Raw genomic sequence first — 23,000 nt, forward strand, 5'->3', positions numbered from 1 at the left:
GTTCTTGTGCTGACGTTGCTTCCAGAGGCAGTTTGGAAATCAGAAGATTTGGTTGTTGCTCCTACACACTCCTAGCAACGTTGTTGCTCCTACACGTTTCCAATTCACAATAACAGCACAGTTGACCGGGGCACCTCTAGCAGAGCAGAAATTTGACGAACTGACTTGTTGGAAAGGTTGCATCTTATAAGGGTGATTTCAGTAAGGCCATTCTACTGCCAATGTGTGTCTATGGAGATTGCATGGCTGTGTGCTCAATTTTATACACCTGTCAACTACGGGTGTGCCTGAAATAGCAGAATCCACAAATTTTAAGGAGTGTCCACATACTTTTGTATTAATAGTGTATGTGTTTCTCCATGCTACGTCCGTGGTGAATGTATTTAAGCGGACGGTCTCTACCTCCCGCCACCTCACCTCCTCCCTGAGACACACCTGTGTGAAAACTAAACAGGTTGTTCGACATACCGCATGCACCTCTGCCCAGTGCGTAGGTGAGAAGGAGAACAACACAGAAACTGTAAACATACGCGCAAACACACCTTTTTTTTTTGTATTTTCCATTACCTATATAATTATTAACACTGCATTATTAGGAGAGCTCTTAAGAAATCACTGTACTGTTTTACACATGTTATCAAAATGTTTTGCATGTCATCAAATCAAGTTTTCAAAATATATAACTTTCAAAATACAGAAACATCATATGATGTTTACATACACAAAGTTGACTGTGCCTTTAAACAGCTTGGAAAATTCCAGAAAATGATGTCATGGCTTTAGAAGCTTCTGATATGCAATTGACGTCATTTGAGCCAATTGGAGGTGTACCTGGATGTATTTCAAGGCCTACTGTCAAACTCAATGCCTCGTTGCTTGACATCATGGGAAAATCAAAAGAAATCAGCCAAGACCTCAGAAAATAAATTGTAGACCCCACAAGTCTGGTTCATCCTTGGGAGCAATTTCCAAACATCTGAAGGTACCACGTTCATATGTACAAACAATAGTACGCAAGTATAAACACCATGGGACCACGCAGCCATCATACCGCTCAGGAAGGAGACGCGTTCTGTCTCCTAGAGATTAACCTAATTTGCTGCGAAAAGTGCAAATCAATCTCAGAACAACAACATAGGACTTGTGAAGATGCTGGAGGAAACAGGTACAAAAATATCTATATCCACAGTAAAACGAGTCCTATATCGACATAACCTGAAAGGCCGCTCAGCAAGGAAGAAGCCACTGCTCCAAAACTGCCATAAAAAAGACAGACTACAGTTTGCAACTGCACATGGGGACAAAGATCATACTTTTTGGAGAAATATCCTCTGGTCTGATGAAACAAAAATAGAACTGTTTGGCCATAAGGACCATTGTTATGTTTGGAGGAAAAAGGGGGAGGCTTGCAAGCCGAAGAACAGCATCTCAACCGTGAAGCACGGGGGTGGCAGCATCATGTTGTGGGGGTGCTTTGCTGCAGGATGGATTGGTGCACTTCACAAAATAGATGGCATCATGAGGCAGGAAAATTATGTGGATATATTGAAGCAAAATCTCAACACATCAGTCAGGAAGTTAAAGCTTGGTCGCAAATGGGTTTCCCAAATGGACAATGACCCCAAGCATACTTCCAAAGTTGTGGAAAAATGGCTTAAGGACAACAAAGTCAAGGTATTGGAGTAGCCATCACAAAGCCCTGACCTCATTCCTATAGAAAATGTGTGGGCAGAACTGAAAAAGCGTGTGCGAGCAAGGAGGCCTACAAACCTGACTCAGTTACACCAGCTCTGTCAGGAGGAATGGGCCAAAATTCACCCAACTTATTGTGGGAAGCTTGTCGAAGGCAACCCGAAACGTTTGACCCAAGTTAAACAATTTAAAGGCAATGCTACCAAATACTAATTGAGTGTATGTCAACTTCTGACCCACTGGGGGGAATGTGATGAAAGAAATAAAAGCTGAAATAAATCATTCTCTCTACTATTATTCTGACATTTCACATTCTTAAAATAAAGTGGTGATCCTAACTGACCTAAGACAGGGAATTTTTACTAAGATTAAATGTCAGGAATTGTGAAAAACTGAGTTTAAATGTATTTGGCTAAGGTGTATGTAAACTTCCAACTTCAACTGTAGATAGATACACGTTCACCCCAGTCACGCACACACACACTTGCACACCCAAGGAAGTATCTATCCAAAGTCTAGTTAGGAGAAAGGCGAGTCTCTCGCACTGTTCAAAGTTAGTCTCATAACGATCCAGTCACAGATCAGTCATAGACGAAAAAATGAATTTTCAACAGTCAATAGACAAAAATTGAATTATTATATTGTCATCGGTATGTAAATATGTGTAATCTGTGTATCATATGTAGCAGCACTTACTTGACATCGACTCTACTGGATGTGTCTTGGAGGTCTCCTGGGCAAAAGAGCTGTGCCTCTTTTAGTCTGAGGAAGACTATAACATTGTCCTGTAGACAGACAGACAGCCAGGACTGAGAGACTGATAGGTAGAGAGGTGTGTCCACCTTCAGTCACCGTCAATAATCACTCAGGAATTCTCTGGCAGATGTGACACGCAACAGTTCGACACTTCACTGCTGCATCTAAAGTTCATACCACCAGGAAGAACTGAGAAGGGGGCAGGTAGGAGCGTGTGTGCGTAGCAAATAGAGAGTGGCAATGCAGAACACACAAACACAGGTAGGCTAGGCAGCAGCAAATTAACAGCTCCAGAACTACCTGTGGGAGTGTGTGGGCCGGTCAAAGGGGCAGGGTTTTTGGAACTAAGAAGAATGACATCAGAGCTACATACTAGTCCCACCCCCCACCAGCCCCAGTCATGCAAAGCAGAGCTGCCACCTAGTGAGTGTAGTCTACAACCTGTAATACACTTTCTCTAACACGTCTCTCCCTCTCCTCCCATGCTGTAGAATACCTGTGGAATCTCAGGGGTGGATGATTATTTTGGAAACATGCGGTTGCCATGTAACAAGAGGTCAGGTGACTGAAACTAACAGCCAAATATTCCCTGTGAGCGACTATTAGGGAGTGGAGAAAATATTCTCTTCCTGGATTCAAAAAAATAGACTTCGATTTGGAATAGACAACAATACTGCTCTGCGTAGATTCAGAGTGCATCTGAGATCTGTATTGCAGTACTATCAAGTACTTGTATACCATTGGCATATTTTTATTTGCACAAAAATAAGGTAATTTTGGTTTTGAACACAGTCATATGATACCTGGTATAGAAAAGTACAATCTTAAGTGAGTACATGGGGAGCTCTCTCTTTGCAGGTGATCTGGTTCAAACCACTGATACAGGTCTGGTCACCCTGTGGTGCTGTGGATAACATGTCATTATGTCTCCAGAGAAACCTAAAAGATCCTAAAGGTCCTATTTATAGAATTACTACAGCTCAAAATCACCCCAAAGGACTTTATATTTTTTTAAGTCCATATTGATACAGACAACCATTGATTTAGAAGTATTAAACCCATACGGAAGCCTAATATATTCACATATTAAAAATACAAACGTAATAGAGTGCATTCAGAGAGTATTCAGACACCTTGACTTTCTCGACATTTTGTTACGTTACAGCCTTATTCTAAAATGGATTCAATTATTTATTTTTATATTACAAATAAACAATACCTTATTTATATAAGTATTCAGACCCTTTGCTATGATACTCGAAATTGAGCTCAGGTGCATCCTGTTTCCATTGAGGATCATTGGAGATGTTTCTACAACTTGGAGTCCACCTGTGATAAATTCAATTGATTGGACATGATTTGGAAAGGTACACACCTGTCTATATAAGGTCCCACAGTTGACAGTGCATGTCAGAGCAAAAACCAAGCCATGATGTCGAAGGAATTGTCTGTTAGAGCTCTGAGACAGGATTGTGTCGAGGCACAGAAGGGTACCAAAACATTTTTGCAGCATTGAAGGTCCCCAAGAACACAGTGGCCTACATCATTCTTAAATGGAAGAAGTTTGGAACAACCAAGACCCTTCCTAGAGCCTTGGCCAGGGAGGTGACCAAGAACCTGACAGTCACTCTGACAGAGCTCTAGAGTTCCTCTGTGGAGATGGGAGAACCTTCCAGAAGGACAACCATCTCTGCAGCACTCCACCAAATCAGGCCTTTATGGTAGAGTTTCCAGACGGAAGCCACTTCTCAGTAAAAGGCAGATGAAAGCCCACTTTTAGTTTGTCAAAAGGCACCTAAAGACTCTCAGAACATGAGAAACAAGATTCTCTGGTCTGATGAAACCAAGATTGAACTCTTTGGCCTGAATGCCAAGAGTCACGTCTGGAAGAAACCTGGCACCATCCCTACGGTGAGGCATGGTGGTGGCAGCATCATGCTGTGGGGATGTTTTTCAGCAGCATGGACTGGGAGACTAGTCAGGGTCGAGGGAAAGATGAACGGAGCAAACTACAGAGAGATCCTTGATGAAAACCTGCTCCAGAGCGCTCAGGACCTCAGACTGGGGGCGAATGTTCAGCTTCCAACATGACAACGACCGTAAGCACACAGCCAAGACAACGTAGGAGTGGCTTCGGGACAAGTCTCTGAATGTCCTTGAGTGGCCCAGCCAGAGCCCGGACTTAAACCCGATCTAACATCTCTGGAGAGACCTGAAAATAGCTGTTCTCCAAAGCTCCCCGTCCAACCTGACAGAGTTTGAGAGGATTTGCAGAGAAGAATGGGAGAACCTCCCCAAATACAGGTGTGCCAAGCTTGTGGTGTCATACCCAAGAAGACTCGAGGCTGCCAAAGATGCTTCAACAAAAGTACTGAGTAAAGGGCTGAATACTTATATAAATGTGATATTTCCGGGTTTTTTTAATTTTAGAATAAGGCTGCAGCGTAACAAAATGTGGAAAAAGTCAAGGGGTCTGAATACTTTCCATAGGCACTGCATGTAAGTTCAACGTACCAGAACACTCAAAATATTTTCCCACTCACTTGCTCTTCAAGAAACTTAGGGAGTTCATTACAGTATACCTCTCAAGATAAAACTCAATCATATTAACTCTTGAGAAGAGACATCTAATACTCTTAGCAATTTGTCGAGTGGAGATGGTTATTTGGAGAAAATGGGAGTATACCAACTATTGTCCAATCTCTATACTCTTTTTTAGAGATAAAACATTTTCTTAATGACTTGTGGAGAGCATATACTTAGGCCTAACTATTTCTGGAGAACAGACATACATTTCATTATTTGTAAAAAAGGAGCGATAGTGCTCTTTAACTATTTGAAGAAAACAGATGCTCCCCAGCAAGGTTATTATAGTTGTGTTTTTATATTCATTTTAGTTTACATTTATTTTAAAAAAATAATCAGTTTAGTTTTCAGTTTAGCATGGAAGGCTAGGAGCCATTTACTTGTTGTATAGTTTTTGGGCCACTGTGGGGCAGTAATACATAAGTGAAGTCATAGGCTAAGTTAGGGTTAAAGGTATACTCAGCGAGATGATGTAGATGCACGAAGTAAACAGTAGTAATGGGTCAATTTTCGCAATAACCAGGAGCGTTGAAGCGTGAGGCTAAACTTAGCTGTTTTGGTCCTGTAGCTACCACGTTGTAGCAGCTTGAAGCACACCGGTGCACATGCGCAGATACTCTGTGTGACCGTGTGAGAGCAAAGTCTTGCATCTTGCTCATATCAATGGTCGCTTTCAAATTGATCACTTTTGTCAAGTTGGTGACCAAATGTGTTGCATTCTGGGGATAATTGTTAGACTTGCACGAACTAGACTGCAAGTAAGTATCTGCAATTGCTCTTCACCTACTTCATAAAAATTCCTGACATGGCAGATTTGGACAGGACAAAAATGACAGATGTGGTGTTGTGCTCGTGCACATAATTGCATTACCCGACCTCCCCCAGTAAAACGTCCGAATAGGGTTTAAGAGTCAGAGACTGTTGATGGTAAATGTTGATTGTATTTGTTTAACTCTGTGCTAAAGTACCGGAAAATACCACTAACATCACCACCGATCCCCCATTACCTCAGCAGCATCTGTTTTAATGGGCACCAAACAACCTGGCTCTGGTGGAGTGAGGCATAGTTCTGGGGGAGTACACTGGTTGGTAAGTACCGTGTTTACTGTTGACTATTTACACCCATAGCTCTCTAGTTTGGGTGCCAGCCTGGATGCCGGTCTGTTTCTGCTTCAGCCTTCACGTTCGTTCTAATGCCAAACAATTTGTTTGGAGTAGTTCCCAGTAGTTCCCAGGTACCCCCGGACGTAGTGTTCATTAGGGCACTATGGTTTTAAAAAGCTTGCTACCGAAAATGTGTGTTTATTATTGACGAGTCCAGGTAGTCTGTCCCCGTTTCAATACATTTTTATCCCTTGTTTAGAGCTTAATGAACACAACCCAGGAAAAAAAATCAGCCTCTTCTCAGTCCTCCTCAGAGCAGTTGCACATAATTACAACGAACCCCCTTGGCTGCTGTTTGGATGACGAACCTGAGTATAAAAAGCAGTATTTTGTAAGCTTTTAAAACGTTTGTTTCCCAGTAGGGGTGTGACCGTTTAAACAACATTGGGATTGTTAACGTTTAGAAAAAAAAACGTAACCTAAACCCCCCCCCCCCCCCCCAAAAAAAAAAAATATCACACTGCAGTTATTACAAAGTTACCATTAACAGGACCCGATCATCATCATAAAGGGAACAAAATAAATAAACAAATACCTAACACAACAATGCTGTAATGTTTTTAGGAGGAGATGTGAATCTTTCAAATTATTTGGCATGGATATAAAGCGCTCCCCACGTCATCGTCATTAACAGTTGGAAAAATGGCAGTGTGAGACAGGGTCGCAACAGCAGTGAAGTCGTGTATGGCAATACTTTGAGAAGTTAAATGAGAAGGTCAGGAAATGCAAACTTTGAGGTGGAATTGAGCTACAGTGGCAGAACAGGTGCAATGCTTAACCATCTGAAAGGGAGGCACCGTGAGCCCCAACCCATTGCTAGCAGCAGTACGATAAAGGATGGAGTGAGAAAATCACAGTGCTGAATTACAGAAATTATTCCAGTTGATATGCAGCCATTGTCAATGGTAGAGGATGTCGGCTTCAACGCCCTGACGGCATATCTAGAACCAGACTACAAGATGCCATGTCGAAAAAGCGTGATGGCCCGGATGGAGAAATTGTACAATGATTGCCCTGCAAGTACAAAGCGCAAGCTCTCAAACACCATACATAGCATAAACAACAGATTGTTGGATGTCTATGAACACACTTGTATATCACTGCAATGAGCCATCACATTGATAAGAAGGGGGACATGAAGTCCCATGACAACCGAGAACATGGAGTAGAGGCACACACCAGAGAAGCTAAAACAACATTAACTACCATGGTTGTTGAGTGGGTGGGGGTCAGCAGTAAGTGCCGTCTGGTAGCCAGGTCTGTGGTAGATTGAACTGCATTGCCCCCTAGCCGTCATAAGCAGGACCATTATCTGAATTGTGAATGATTTTTAAACTAAGATTATTATTTTTACAATTGTCACATCCCTAGTTCCCAGACTTTTAAAAATGTTTCCTGTGAGCCAAGAAGTAAACATATCAAATAAAATGTTTATTGGTCGCGTACACAATTTTGCAGATGTTATCGCAGTTGGAGCGAAATGCTTATGTTTATAGCTCCAACAATGCAGCAATATCTTGCAATACAAAAACAACACACTTTATCCAAAAGTAAAAAAATATCCAGAAATTAAAGACAAATGTATCAGAATGAGCAATGTCAGAGTCCAGAATATAAATAAATATATATATTTATGTGAATGGTGTGTATAGACAAAATAGACAGTATATGGATAAAAAAGGGGTGTAGCTACATATGATGAGCCATGAATATAATAAAGTATATACATACAGTACCAGTCAAACGTTTGGACACCTACTCATTCCAGGGTTTTTTGTTATTTTGACTATTTTCTACATTATAGAATAATACTGTCTGCCATCTGCCCGGTACATTTGAAACTGGGATTCATCCGCGAAGAGCACACTTCTCCAGCAAGCCTGTGGCCATCAAAGTGAGCATTTTCCCACTGAAGTCAGTTATGACACCAAACTGTAATAAGCTTTTTGTGCATATTGAACCTTTCTGGGTTCTTTTATTTCATCTCATAAAACATGGGACCAACACTTAACATGTTGAATTTAAATTTTTGTTCAGTGTAGTTGATTACCTACTAAGTTTAATATATTTTTGAATATTGTTGAATAATGTTTTAATGTCTGGATTCCGTCTGCATTTTCTGCAGATTTTATAGGACCCTGCACTCCACCAGTGCTCTCACCTCCTCCCGGTAGGCTGTCTTGTCACTGTTGTTAATCAGGCCTACCGCTGTTGTGTCGTTAGCAAACTTGACTGAGTTCGAGACGTGTATGGCCACACAGTCATGAGTTAACAGGGAGTACAGGAGGGGGGTGAGCACACACCCCTGTGGGGCCCCCCGTGTTGAACATCAGTGTGGAGGAGGTGTTGTTGCCTACCTTCACCACCTGTGGTCGGGCCCATCAGGAATTCCAGGACCCAGTTGCCCAGGGAGGGATTCAGACCCAGGGCCCTGAGCTTAGTGATGATCTTGTTCTATGCTTCTAATCAGGACACGGTGGCCTCAGATTCAGGTTCCTTCCCACCATTAGGAAATGTCTGCCTGGTTTTTGTTGTACCCTTTTCACACTATTTTAAAAAATAAATAAAAAAGTCCAGAAATGCTAGAATGAAGAAAAAAAACAAACATCCATGCTGAAAATGAGCATGTTTGACAATGTTAGTTAAGTTTAATCTCCACTCATTGATGAAAAAAAATCCCCGTACTCTCACACTGCAGATACAACAATCACCCTTTCCAGGTTTCGGTTTTGATTGAACAATGCATTTAGCACAGCTGGCATCCCACAATTTAAGGAGTGCTCCAATGTGTCCACTGGTCTTTCAGGCTGCTCCCATTTCACTACACTTATTAGTGTGGATGAATATGTAGGGAGACAGTTTAGTGGAGCAGACAGGTAGTTCTTCCCAGCACCTACAGTATACCTCCAAGCATGTCAGCTGTCAACACGACTCCAATACTTCTTAACCTGTTGGGTCTAGGGGGCAGCATTTGCACGTCTGGATAAAAAAAATGTACCCGATTTAATCTGGTTACTAATCCTACCCAGTAACTAGAATATGCATATACTTATTATATATGGATAGAAAACACTCTAAAGTTTCCAAAACTGTTTGAATGGTGTCTGTGAGTATAACAGAACTCATTTGGCAGGCAAAACCCTGAGACATTTTCTGACAGGAAGTGGATACCTGATGTGTTGTATTGACTTTAAACCTATCCCATTGAAAAACACAGGGGTTTAGGAATATTTTGGCACTTCCTATTGCTTCCACTAGATGTCACCAGCCTTTACAAAGTGTTTTGAGTCTTCTGGAGGGAGATCTGACCGAACAAGAGCCATGGAACGGTGATGTCCCATTAGACACCTGGCGCGCTACTTCATGTTGGGTACCCTCGTTCCAATACGTTATAAAAGGCTATGCATTCGTCCACCTTGAATATTATTCATGTTCTGGTTAAAAAAGGCCCTAATGATTTATGCTATACAACGTTTGACATGTTTGAACGAACGGAAATATATTTTTTCCCCTCGTTCATGACGAGAAGTCCGGCTGGCTTACATCATGTGCTAACGAGACGGAGATTTTTGGACATAAATGATGAGCTTTTTTGAACAAAACTACATTCGTTATGGACCTGTGATACCTGGAAGTGACATCTGATGAAGAGAATCAAAGGTAATGGATTATTTACATAGTATTTTCGATTTTAGATCTCCCCAACATGACGTCTAGTCTGTATCGCAACGCGTATTTTTCTGGGCACAGTGCTCAGATTATTGCAAAGTGTGATTTCCCAGTAAGGTTATTTTTAAATCTGGCAAGTTGATTGCGTTCAAAAGATGTAAATCTATAATTCTTTAAATGACAATATAATATTTTACCAATGTTTTCTAATTTTAATTATTTAATTTGTGACGCTGACTTGACTGCCGGTTATTGGAGGGAAACGATTTCCTCAACATCAATGCCATAGTAAAACGCTGTTTTTGTATATAAATATGAACTTGATAGAACTAAAAATGCATGCATTGTCTAACATAATGTCCTAGGAGTGTCATCTGATGGAGATTGTAAAAGGTTAGTGTATCATTTTAGCTGGTTTTATGGTTTTGGTGACCCTGTCTTTGACTTGACAAAACATTACACACAACTCTTGTAAATGTACTGTCCTAACATACTCTAAATTTATGCTTTCGCCGTAAAACCTTTTTGAAATCGTAAAACGTGGTTAGATTAAGGAGATGTTTATCTTTCAAATGGTGTAACATAGTTGTATTTTTGAAAAATTTGAATTTTGACATTTATTTGGATTCAAATTTGCCGCTCTTGAAATGCACCTGCTGTTGATGGAGTGCACCACAGGTGGCACGCTAGCGTCCCACCTAGCCCCAAGAGGTTAACTCCTCAGATCTTACCAAAGCATTCTGCACAGACATACTATAGCCCCAATGCATTGGGAGAGAGATTGCAGTTGAACTAGAATGAACTGTCAAATGCTGATATTTGATGTGACGGAATGTTTTTGAATGTAAAGTACAGTAACCTAGGGATGGGCATTCGAAATTATTTCACTATTCGAATAATCTAGATAGTCGAAAATTATTATTTTTTTATCTCTACTCTTGACCAATCAGAATGATGCAAAATGCCACAACAGCAGACAATGAGCAGTTTCAGGGGGCTATTCCGGTAGCTGTTGGCTAACATCAGCCTAGGTTAACCTGTTATGGCTAGGGGGCAGTATTTTCACGGCTGGATAAAAAACGTACCCGATTTAATCTGGTTACTACTCCTGCCCAGTAACTAGAATATGCATATAATTATTGGCTTTGGATAGAAAACACTCCAAAGTTTCTAAAACTGTTTGAATGGTGTCTGTGAGTATAACAGAACTCAAATGGCAGGTCAAAACCTGAGAGATTCCTTTACAGGAAGTGGCCTGTCTGACCATTTCTTGAACTTCTTTTCCATCTCTATCTTTTACAAAGGATCTCTGCTCTAACGTGACACTTCCTATGTCTTCCATGGGCGCTCAAAGCCCGGGAAAAAACAGAATGTCGTCATCCCAGCCCCAGGCTGAAACACATTATCGCCTTTCTCAAGTGGCCAATCAAGGGACTGTGGGCATTAGGCGCATGCCCTGGCCGCCCCCGTCTTTGTGATTTTTCCTCTGTTTGCCGAAAAGGAGATTCCCGGTCGGAATATTATCGCTTTTTTACGAGATAAATTGCATAAAAATTGATTTTAAACAGCGGTTGACATGCTTCGAAGTACGGTAATGGAATATTTAGAATTTTTTTGTCACGAATTTCGCCATGCGCACGACCCTGATTTACCATTTCGGATAGTGTCTGGGACGCACGAACAAAACGCCGCTATTCGGATATAACAATGGATTATTTTGGACCAAACCAACATTTGTTATTGAAGTAGCAGTCCTGGGAGTGCATTCTGACGAAGACAACAAAAGGTAATCAAACTTTTATAATAGTAAATCTGATATTGGTGAAGGCTAAACTTGCCGGGTGTCTAAATAGCTAGCCCGTGATGGCTGGGCTATGTACTTAGAATATTGCAAAATGTGCTTTCACCAAAAAGCTATTTTAAAATTGGACATATCGAGTGCATAGAGGAGTTCTGTATCTATAATTCTTAAAATAATTGTTATGCTTTTTGTGAACGTTTATCGTGAGTAATTTAGTAAATTGTTAGCAAATTCCCCGGAAGTTTGCGGGGGGTATGCTAGTTCTGAACGTCACATGCTAATGTAAAAAGCAGTTTTTTGATATAAATATGAACTTGATTGAACAAAACATGCATGTATTGTATAACATAATGTCCTAGGTGTGTCATCTGATGAAGATCATCAAAGGTTAGTGCTGCATTTAGCTGTCTTCTGGGTTTTTGTGACATTATATGCTAGCTTGAAAAATGGGTGTCTGATTATTTCTGGCTTGGTACTCTGCTGACATAATCTAATGTTTTGCTTTCGCTGTAAAGCCTTTTTGAAATCGGACAGTGTGGTTAGATAAAGGAGAGTCTTGTCTTTAAAATGCTGTGAAATAGTCATATGTTTGAAAAATTGAAGTTTTTGTATTTTTGAGGAATTTGTAATTCGCGCCACGCCTATCATTGGATATTGGAGCAGGTGTTCCGCTAGCGGAACGTCTAGATGTAAGAGGTTTTAACAGCAACAGTGAAAGAATAATGTTCAGCATCATAAAATTGATTCTGTTCCCCAAAAAGTTTTTTGTTGAGTGTTTTGCATTGATCTGTGTCAGGTCCTGTGAATCTTCCATTGATGCTCACTTGTAGGCTAATCACTAGTGGGGTAAATAGCATACCGTTGTCAAGTTTCAATATCACATGATGCTCACTTGTAGGCTAATCACTAGTGGGGTAAATAGCATACCGTTGTCAAGTTTCAATGTCACATGATGCTCACTTGTAGGCTAATCACTAGTGAGGTAAATAGCATATCGTTGTCAAGTTTCAAGTTTTAATGTCACATGCACAAGTACAGTGAAATGCCTCTTGCAAGCTCTAACCCCAACAATGCAGTAATTAATAACAATAACATTTTAAAAAAACAACAAGGAAGAACAAAAACACACAAGATATTGTTAGAACACAATAAATGAAGCATACTATGCAAACGGTCAGGGCTGACCGAAGGGCTAAATGCGCTATGAAAATAAAATGCCTTTCAATGTAAAACTCTAAATCCATAGAGAGAAAATGAGATTGATAAGAAAACAATCACTTTGTGTGTCCTCAGAACTGTATTAACAGTGAGCAACTGTAAACAATATCAAAATCACTTGACATCTTTAGCAGCAGTAGCTCAATGTGCCATAGGCTACATAAAGACTAGATTCTAAAGTTTGTTGTGTTATTAAATTAAGCATTTCAAATGACACGGTATTCGGACCCCTTGACGTTTTCCACATAGTTACGTTACAGCCTTATTCTAAAAATGATTAAATAGTTGTTTTTTCCTCATCAATCTACAAACAATACCCATAATGACAAAGCGAAAACAGAAATACCTTATTTACATAAATATTTAGACCCTATGCTATGAGACATGAAATTGAGCTTAGGTGCATCCTGTTTCCATTGATCATCATTGAGATGTTTCTACAACTTGAATGGAGTCCACCTGTGGTAAATTAATTTGATTGGACATGATTTGGAAAGGCGCACACCTGTCTATATAAGGTCCCACAGTTGACAGTACATGTCAGAGCAAAAACCAAGCCATGAGGTCGAAGGTATCGTCCGTAGAGCTCCGAGACAGGATTGTGTCGAGGCACAGATCTTGGGAAGGGAACCAAAACATTTCTGCAGCATTGATGATCCCCAAGAACACAGTGGCCACCATCATTCTTAAATGGAAGAAATTTGGAACCACCAAGACTCTTCCTAGAGCTGGCTGGCCCAGCCAGAACAATCGGGGGAGAAGGGCCTTGGTCAGGGAGGTGACCAACAACACGGTTGTCACTCATAGCGCTCCAGAGTTCATCTGTGGAGATGAGAGAACCTTCCAGAAGGACAACCATCTCTGCAGCACTCCATAGGCCTATATGGTAGAGTGGCCAGACGGAAGCCACTCCTCAGTAAAAGGCATAGATGAGAGCCCACTTGGAGTTTGCCAAAAGGCACCTAAACAACTCTCAGACCATGAGAAACAAGATTCTCTGGTCTGCTGAAACCAGGATTGAACTCTTTGGCCTGAATGCCAAGCGTCACGTCTGCAGGAAACCTGGCACCATCCCTACGATGAATCATGGTGATGGCAGCATCATGCTGTGGGGATGTTTTTCAGTGGCAGGGACTTGGAGACTAGTCAGGATCGAGGGAAAGATCAACGGAGCAAAGCACAGAGACATCCTTGATGAAAACCTGCTCCAGAGTGCTCAAGACCTCAAACTGGGGCAAAGGTTCAACTTCAAAACAGGAGAACAACCATAAGCACACAGCCAAGACAACACAGGAGTAGCTTCGGAACAAGTCTCTGAATGTCCTTGAGTGGCCCAGCCACAGCCCGGATTTGAATCAGATCAAACATCTCCTGAGGGCCCTGAAAATAGCTCCCCATGACAGCGCTTGAGAGGATCTGCAGAGAAGAATGGGAGAAACTATTCAAATACAGTTGTGCCAAGCCTGTAGCGTCATACCCAAGAAGAATCAAGGCTGTAATTGCTGCCAAAGGTGCTTCAACAAAGTAATGAGTAAAGGGTCTGAATACTTATGTAAATGTTGTACACTGCTCAAAAAGATAAAGGGAACACTAAAATAACACATCCTAGATCTGAATGAATGAAATAATCTTATTAAATACTTTTTTCTTTACATAGTTGAATGTGCTGCCAACAAAATCACACAAAAATAATCAATGGAAATCCAATTTATCAACCCATGGAGATCTGGATTTGGAGTCACACTCAAAATTAAAGTGGAAAACCACACTACAGGCTGATCCAACTTTGATGTAATGTCCTTAAAACAAGTCAAAATGAGGCTCAGTAGTGTGTGTGGCCTCCAGGTGCCTGTATGACCTCCCTACAATGCCTGGGCATGTTCCTGATGAGGTGGCGGATGGTCTCCTGAGGGATCTCCTTCCAGACCTGGACTAAAGCATCCGCCAACTCCTGGACAGTCTGTGGTGCAACGTGGCGTTGGTGGATGGAGCGAGACATGATGTCCCAGATGTGCTCAATTGGATTCAGGTCTGGGGAACGGGCGGGCCAGTCCATAGCATCAATGCCTTCCTCTTGCAGGAACTGCTGACACACTCCAGCCACATGAGGTCTAGCATTGTCTTGCATTAGGAGGAACCCAGGGCCAACCGCACCAGCATATAATCTCACAAGGGGTCTGAGGATCTCATCTCGGTACCTAATGGCAGTCAGGCTACCTCTGGCAAGCACATGAGGGCTGTGCGGCCCCCCAAAGAAATGCCACCCCACACCATGACTGACCCACCGCCAAACCGGTCATGCTGGAGGATGTTGCAGGCAGCAGAACGTTGTCCACGGCGTCTCCAGACTCTGTCACGTCTGTCACGTGCTCAGTGTGAACCTGCTTTCATCTGTGAAGAGCACAGGGCGCCAGTGGCGAATTTGCCAATCTTGGTGTTCTCTGGCAAATGCCAAACGTCCTGCACGGTGTTGGGCTGTAAGCACAACCCACACCTGTGGACGTTGGGCCCTCATACCACCCTCATGGAGTCTGTTTCTGACCGTTTGAGCAGACACATGCACATTTGTGGCCTGCTGGAGGTCATTTTGCAGGGCTCTGGCACTGCTCCTCCTGCTCCTCCTTGCACAAAGGCGGTGGTAGCGGTCCTGCTGCTGGGTTGTTGCTCTCCTACGGCCTCCTCCACGTCTCCTGATGTACTGGCCTGTCTCCTGGTAGCGCCTCCATGCTCTGGACACTACGCTGACAGACACAGCAAACCTTCTTGCCACAGCTCGCATTGATGTGCCATCCTGGATGAGCTGCACTACCTGAGCCACTTGTGTGGGTTGTAGACTCCGTCTCATGCTACCACTAGAGTGAAAGCACCGCCAGCATTCAAAAGTGACCAAAACATCAGCCAGGAAGCATAGGAACTGAGAAGTGGTCTGTGCAGAACCACTCCTTTATTGGGGGTGTCTTGCTAATTGCCTATAATTTCCACCTGTTGTCTATTCCATTTGCACAACAGCATGTGAAATGTATTGTCAATCAGTGTTGCTTCCTAAGTGAACAGTTTGATTTCACAGAAGTGTGATTGACTTGGAGTTACATTGTTTTGTTTAAGTGTTCCCTTTATTTTTTTGAGCAGTATATTTCCGTTTTTTTATATACATTTGCAAACATTTCTAAAAAACATTTTTTGCTTTGTCATTATGGGGTATTGTGTGTAGATAAAACACAGTTGAGTTCGGAAGTTTACATACACTTATGTTGAGTCATTAAAACTTGTTTTTCAACAAATCCACAAATGTCTTGTTAACAAACAATGGTTTTGGCAAGTCGGTTAGGACATCTACTTTGTGCATGACACAAGTAATTTTTCCAACAACTGTTTACAGACAGATTATTTTACTTATAATTCACTGTATCACAATTCCAGTGGGTCAGAAGTTTACATACACTAAGTTGACTGTGCCTTTAAACAGCTTGGAAAATCCCAGAAAATGATGTCATGGCTTTAGAAGCTTCTGATAGGCTAATTGACATCATTTGAGTCAATTGGAGGTGTACCTGTGGATGCATTTCAAGGCCTACCTTGAAATTCAGTGCCTCTTTGCTTGACATCATCCTTGGGAGCAATTTGCAAACGCCTGAAGGTACCACGTTCATCTGTACAAACAATAGTACGCAGGTATAAACACCATGGGACCACGCAGCCGTCATACCGCTCAGGAAGGAGACGCGTTCTGTCTCCTAGAGATGAACCTACATTGCTGCGAAAAGTGCAAATCAATCCCAGAACAACAGCAAAGTACCTTGTGAAGATGCTGGAGGAAACAGGTACAAAAATATCTATATCCACAGTAAAACAAGTCCTATATCGACATAACCTGAAAAGGCCGCTCAGCAAGGTAGAAGCCACTGCTCCAAAACCGCCATAAAAAAAACCAGACTACGGTTTGCAACTGCACATGGGGACAAATATCGTACTTTTTGGAGAAATGTCCTCTGGTCTGATGAAACAAAAATAGAACTGTTTGGCCATAATGACCATCGTTATGTTTGGAGGAAAAAGGGGGAGGCTTGCAAGCTGAAGAATACCATCCCAACCGTGAAGGACGGTGTGACAGCATCATGTTGTGGGGGTGCTTTGCTGCAGGAGGGACTGGTGCACTTCACAAAATAGATGGCATCATGAGGCAGGAAAATTATGTGGATATATTGAAGCAACATCTCAAGACATTGGTCCGGACGTTAAAGCTTGGTCACAAATGGGTCTTCCAAATGGACGATGACCCCAAGCATACTTCCAAAGTTGTGGCAAAATGGCTTGAGGAATACAAAGTCAAGGTATTGGAGTGGCCATCACAAAGCCCTGACCTCAATCCCATAGAACAATTGTGGACAGAACTGAAAAAGTGTGTGCGAGCAAGGAGGCCTACAAACCTGACTCAGTTACACCAGCTCTGTCAGGAGGAATGGGCCAAAATTCACCCAACTTATTGTGGGAAGCTTGTGGAAGGCTACCCGAAACATTTGACCCAAGTTACCAAATACTAATTGAGTGAATGTAAACTTCTGACCCACTGGTAATGTGACGAAAGAAATAAAAGCTGAAATAAATCATTCTCTATACTATTATTCTGACATTTCACATTCTTAAAATAAAGTGGTGATCCTAACTGACCTAAAACAGGAAATATTTACTCGGATTAAATGTCAAGAATTGTGAAAAACTGAGTTTAAATGTATTTGGCTAAGGTGTATGTAAACTTCCGACTTCAACTCTATATCTACTCAATCAATATTAGTGTAAGGCTGTAACGTAACAGAATGTGGAAAAAGTCAAGGGGTCTGAATACTTTCCGAAGGCACTGTATATGACAAATACTTGAAGTATATTTTTTAAGCTGTCAGTATTTTATGTTTTTGAAAGTATTTGAGCTGAACTTGATTTAGCTTGGCGTTTCGACTTCTGGGACTATTCCATTGGCTTCAAATTAAATTAAGTGCTTGAAAGTATTTTACATAGGTCTTTGACCTAGCTCTGCTTTGAATATGAAGGATGCGAATGGCACTCACCAGTCCAGCAATCGGTGTGGAGAGTCTGTTCACCCTCTTGATGATGCCTGGTTTGATCCTGTTGATCAGACTGGATGGAGAGAACGAGAGAGAGAGAGAGAAATAGTAAGAGAGTGGTCATCGGTTGCTTGCTTGGTTCTGATTAGAGGGGTTGAGGAACACAAACAGTGACAATTGTCTGTGTGTGCTGCATGCGTTTACGATTTCCTTTAAAATTGTGGCCACCTGGCTCCAATTTACTAAATGGCCACGGCGCTACAAGGGAAACAGGCTGAGTTTGCGTCCCAAATGGCACCCTATTCCCTATATATTGGCCTATAGGGCTCTGGTCAAAATAAGTGCCCTATGTAGGAAATGGGATGCCATTTGAGAAATGGGCCGGGTCTCTAATGCAGAAAACCTGCAAACATGCCCCGCTCTCTTGAAACAACCCATTTCACTACAACACCCACCTCTCACTTAGACTGGTCCCAGATCTGTTTGTCCTGTAGCTAACTTCTATGGGCGTTGCCATGGCAATACAGCATCTGGGACCAGGCTACCTTTCACACTCACTCTCCCTCTCTTCTAGAAAACAGTGTAAACTCCTATGGTGACATCATGGGGTATTACAGTGTAATCAGAGGCTTAACTTTTGGTAACTAAGGCCTGTTCACCCTTATATAATAAGCAGGTGTGGCCAGAGAGCAATGCTCCTATAGTAGCAATAGGTTAGGACCACACCGAATGTGCTATGGCAGTTTCTTTTAACTCCTACTGAATTATTTGGGTATCAAGAGCTGCCTTAATTCAAATGGAATAATATAGTTGAACATAAGACAAAACATGAACAGCAACTGCACAATAAAATGTACAGACAATGTTGAGAAGGAAGTGATAAGCACATTCCATCCCTTCCTGCAGATTACCGCCATGTATCCAGCTCCTTGGGTTGGACATGAGGGGAGGACAGGAGAGGGAGAACAGTAGTGGGGGGGGGGCTGAGAGGTAAGCTGGGGAGGGTAGAGAGGGAGGAGAGGGAAGGGGAGGAGAGGGAAGAGAGGAGAGAAGAAAGGAGAGGAAAAGCAGTGTTCAGAGTCATTTAACTTCCAGTCAATTCAGGAAGTACACTGAAATTACAATTACAATTCTCTTCAATGCTTTTCAATGTGGAACATTAGGAATTTGAATTTTATTTACTTTCTAAATTGAAATGGAATTGACCCCAAACCTGATTTGTTTTTTTATTTTATCTTTCTCACTTTATAATTTTATGGGAAGGACTTTTTTTGTATGAAATGTGTGACTTGATTTTATTTAAGAACAGAGGAGAGGAGCCGAGAGAAGAGAAAAGCTGGCAGACACGGAGGTTCCAACTTTAATGTTAAGTTTTGCTCTTACTAATGATCTAGGAGAGTGTGAAACACTGACCTTTGTGATCAGGTCATTGTAATGAGAAATTGAAACATGAAGAAACAATCCATCTAGGAAAATGGATGTTAAACATAGAAGTGTGATGGTGTAATGAGTTTGATAAGATTTATATGATCAAATATCACCATTTGTGATGCCTTGTTGTGCCATTGCTGATTAGGTTAAGCCAACAATGGTTTGATAGTTCATGGCTTCATCAGTCAGTAAACATAACTACTACACAATGCAGTTCTCACATAATACATGGGTTATTTTGTAGCCTGGTCCCTGATGCGTTTGTGCTGTCTTGCCAACGCCTGAGGTTATTGTATTGCAAAACATGACAACTACCATAGGAGTTGACAATTAAGCACAAACAGATCTGGGACCAGGCTAATAGTACTTAAGACTACTTCCATAGAAATTGAGAAAACATTGAGAAGTGCCTGACTGACTACGTGTCTGCCATTCTCCTGAGGGTGGTAAAAAGTCGAGTCAGGTTGAGATCAGCAGAATGAGGGTCTGTCTGTCTGTGCTTTAGAGTGAACCGCCCAAGTGGTCAGGGAGATTTAGCAATGGCCTGTGGTAATTACAGCCCTCTTCTGAGTCACTGAAACAACACCATGGTGTAAGGGCACAGCAATAAAAAACACACAAACAGAGAGAGAGAAGATGCACGCATGCACACAACCTTTTCATAACGTCATGCTAACATCTTCCACATGAGTTAAGTGTTCTCAAATTCATCAAGGTTAATCCAGCACTGCTTTGCTTTCCACTGTGGTTTCAGCTACAGCGATCCCAATTACTCTACAGCCTATCACCCCACCCCTTTCATTAAAGAAGCCAAGATGGCACCCAGCCCGCTCCATCCCAATCACATTTGTCTCAAAGGCAAAACCATCCACCTTTAAAATACATTACAAGACATCATAGCAAAACAAGACAGGACAGGGAACTCAATTATCTTTGTGGGGTTCTCCTAGTAACATTCTGCTCTGGGAAAGCTAAGTAACAAGACATCATAGCAAAACAAGACGGGACAGGGAACTAAATTATCTTTGTGGGGTTCTCCTAGTAACATTCTGCTCTGGGAAATCTAAGTAACAAGACATCATAGCAAAACAAGACGGGACAGAGCAGAATATGACATTCAAACACTAACAATAGAACCTTTGGTTTGGTATCTTACATGTAAGTCAAAAGGTGGTTTAACACATTCTACAGTTAATTCGTCACTGGGAAATCTCAGTAACACTACTTCACATGGAAGAAGTAGAGGTCTGGGGGAGGGGCAGAGAGGGAGGAGAGAGACCTGGGATAAGCAGGAGTACTTACTCACACAACAAAACTCAGTTTTCCAGTGCAGATCGGAAGTTGTTGCTCCAAAATGTTTTCTTGGTTACTCCCTGTAAATGGGATGAAAAGACGGATACAGAGTGAAAGGGAGAGAGAGACTTAGTTAACCTAGAGAAGAAAGTTAGGATGTAGACAACAGTAGAAGGAGGAAGCTCTGCGTTGTTCTTTCCTTCTAGGCCTCCTCTACTAAATTCCTGCAGAGTGAAAGTTCAGTTCAGGTTTCAGAGTCTGAGTCAGTGAGTAATTTAGTGTGTTTTCTCCTATAAAAAGGTCCCCAGTAAACAGAAAAGGGGAGAGCTATAAACTGTTCTGAAGCCAGCCAGGCAGACCACAGGGACTATAAGCTAGCATCTAGAGTAAAGAGGAACACACACACACAATGTTACAGCCTCATGCCTTTCCCATGATCTCAAACCACTGCTGCAGGAACACAGAGCAAGAGAAACAGGCCATTGTTGTGGTCAAAACACACAGACTGGAACACACATAGGGTTGCACATTTTGGGGAATATTCAGAGGTGGAAACTTTCCGTGGGAATTAACGGAATATATGGGAATTAACGGAAATATATGCAAATCAATATTAATACCATTTAAATGTAGATGTTTATTGCATTGGATATAGTTACCATATCATATGGAGACAGAAACATAAACCTTTTACCATATCATATGGAGACAGAAACATAAACCTTTTACCATATCATATGGAGACAGAAACATAAACCTTTTACCTTATCATAAGTAGACATAATTGCAAATTATAAAATCCTACCAATAGAAATAAAAAACGATTTAGTTACGAATTGAACTTTAATTAAATTAGTTGACATGGGATGATTTCACTGAACATCAAAAGGGAAAATTGAATGATCCCCAATGATCCATCATATCTCCCAAAAACATTTTCGACATACATCTGTAAAAAGCTTTGCTTGTCTTCCTCGCAGGCTTCCATGTCTTCTCCCTGGACCTCCTCAATCTCCACCTCTTGAACATCAGACTCTGAGGCCTCATCTTCACTGTCACCTTTCAACCTTGTTGAGGATGGCTTGTTTGTCAGGCTTAAAAAAACTCACATTTGCCCAGATGGACACCACTTTTTCAACCCTTGTATTGGTCAGCCTGTAGCATGCTTTGGTGTGTGTTCCCAAACAAGGACTAGTTGCGCTCTGAGGCGGCTGATGTTGGTGGGATTTGGAGGATGATGGAGGCAACAGGGGAAAGAGCCTCAGATCCACAAAGTCCCTTCCACCAGGTGGCTGATGAGATATGATGGCACGACTGCCATATTGCATTTCCATCCCAAAGCCCTTGCTTGGAAGTGTACTTTGCCAGACCGATCCTCTTGATGGGGCTGTCCATATCGGCAGACTGTGATATGGCCATTTTTTGGAGAGACTCCTTCCCCTCCAGGAGACTGTCAAACATGATGACAACACCATTCCAATGGGTGTTGCTGAGCAGCTTCAATGTGGTGCCCTTATTCTTCTCACTTTGTTTGGTGAGGTAAATTGCTGCTATAACTTGATCACACTTCACATATCTAACCATTTTCTTGGCTCTCTTGTAGAGTGTATCCATTGTTTTCAGTGCCATGATGTCCTTGAGGAGGAGATTCAATGCATGAGCAGCACAGCCAATGGGTGTGATGTGAGGGTAGGACCTCTCCACTTTAGACCAATCAGCCTTCAAGTTCGTAGCATTGTCTGTCACCAATGCAAATACCTTCTGTGGTCCAAGGTCATTGATGACTGCCTTCATATCTTTTGCAATGTAGAGACCGGTGTGTCTGTTGTCCCTTGTGTCTGTGCTCTTGTAGAATACTGGTTGAGGGGTGGAGATGATGTCGTTAATTATTCTTGGCCCACAAACATTCGACCACCCATCAGAGATGACTGCAATACAGTCTGCTTTCTCTATAATTTGCTTGACCTTCACTTGAACTCTTTTGAGCTCTGCATCCAGCAAATTAGTAGATAAAGCATGTCTGGTTGGAGGGGTGTATGCTGGGCGAAGAACATTCAGAAATCTCTTCCAATACACATTGCCTGTGAGCATCAGAGGTGACCCAGTTGCATACACAGCTCGAGCAAGACATTCATCAGCATTTCTCTGACTACGTTCCTCCATTGAGTCAAAGAAACTTCTGATTCCAGGAGGACCATGAGCTGTTGCTATCGATAAGGTGTCTGATTCATCATTTTTACCTCGAATAGAAGTAGAGGGACATTTGTTAGAGGTTGCTTGTTGTGAGCCCCGAGGAAACTTTATGCACTTGGCCAGATGATTCTGCATCT

The 23,000-nt window shown here is 41.9% G+C and overlaps 1 protein-coding gene across 18 annotated transcripts in view; it reads right to left on the reverse strand.

Moving 5' to 3' along the window:
* LOC106581618 (LIM domain only protein 7) overlaps positions 1-21,046 on the reverse strand; it is a 115,782-nt gene extending 94,736 nt beyond the window's left edge. For 6 of the 18 annotated variants that reach the window (XM_045704978.2, XM_045704982.2, XM_045704983.2 and 3 more), the window contains exon 1: positions 2,389-2,691. In XM_045704978.2, coding sequence (XP_045560934.1) covers positions 2,389-2,395 — 7 coding nt within the window. In that variant the 5' untranslated portion in view covers positions 2,396-2,691. Of the gene's footprint in view, positions 1-2,388; positions 2,695-17,949; positions 18,020-20,679 lie in introns of those variants that run through there. The other 12 variants (XM_014163753.3, XM_045704984.2, XM_014163754.3 and 9 more) reach the window with 6 other exon arrangements.
* Positions 21,047-23,000: the final 1,954 nt, after the last annotated feature.

Source organism: Salmo salar, chromosome 21 (genome assembly GCF_965601325.2).
Source record: "Salmo salar chromosome 21, fSalSal1, whole genome shotgun sequence".
NCBI classification, from domain to species: Eukaryota; Metazoa; Chordata; class Actinopteri; order Salmoniformes; family Salmonidae; genus Salmo; species Salmo salar.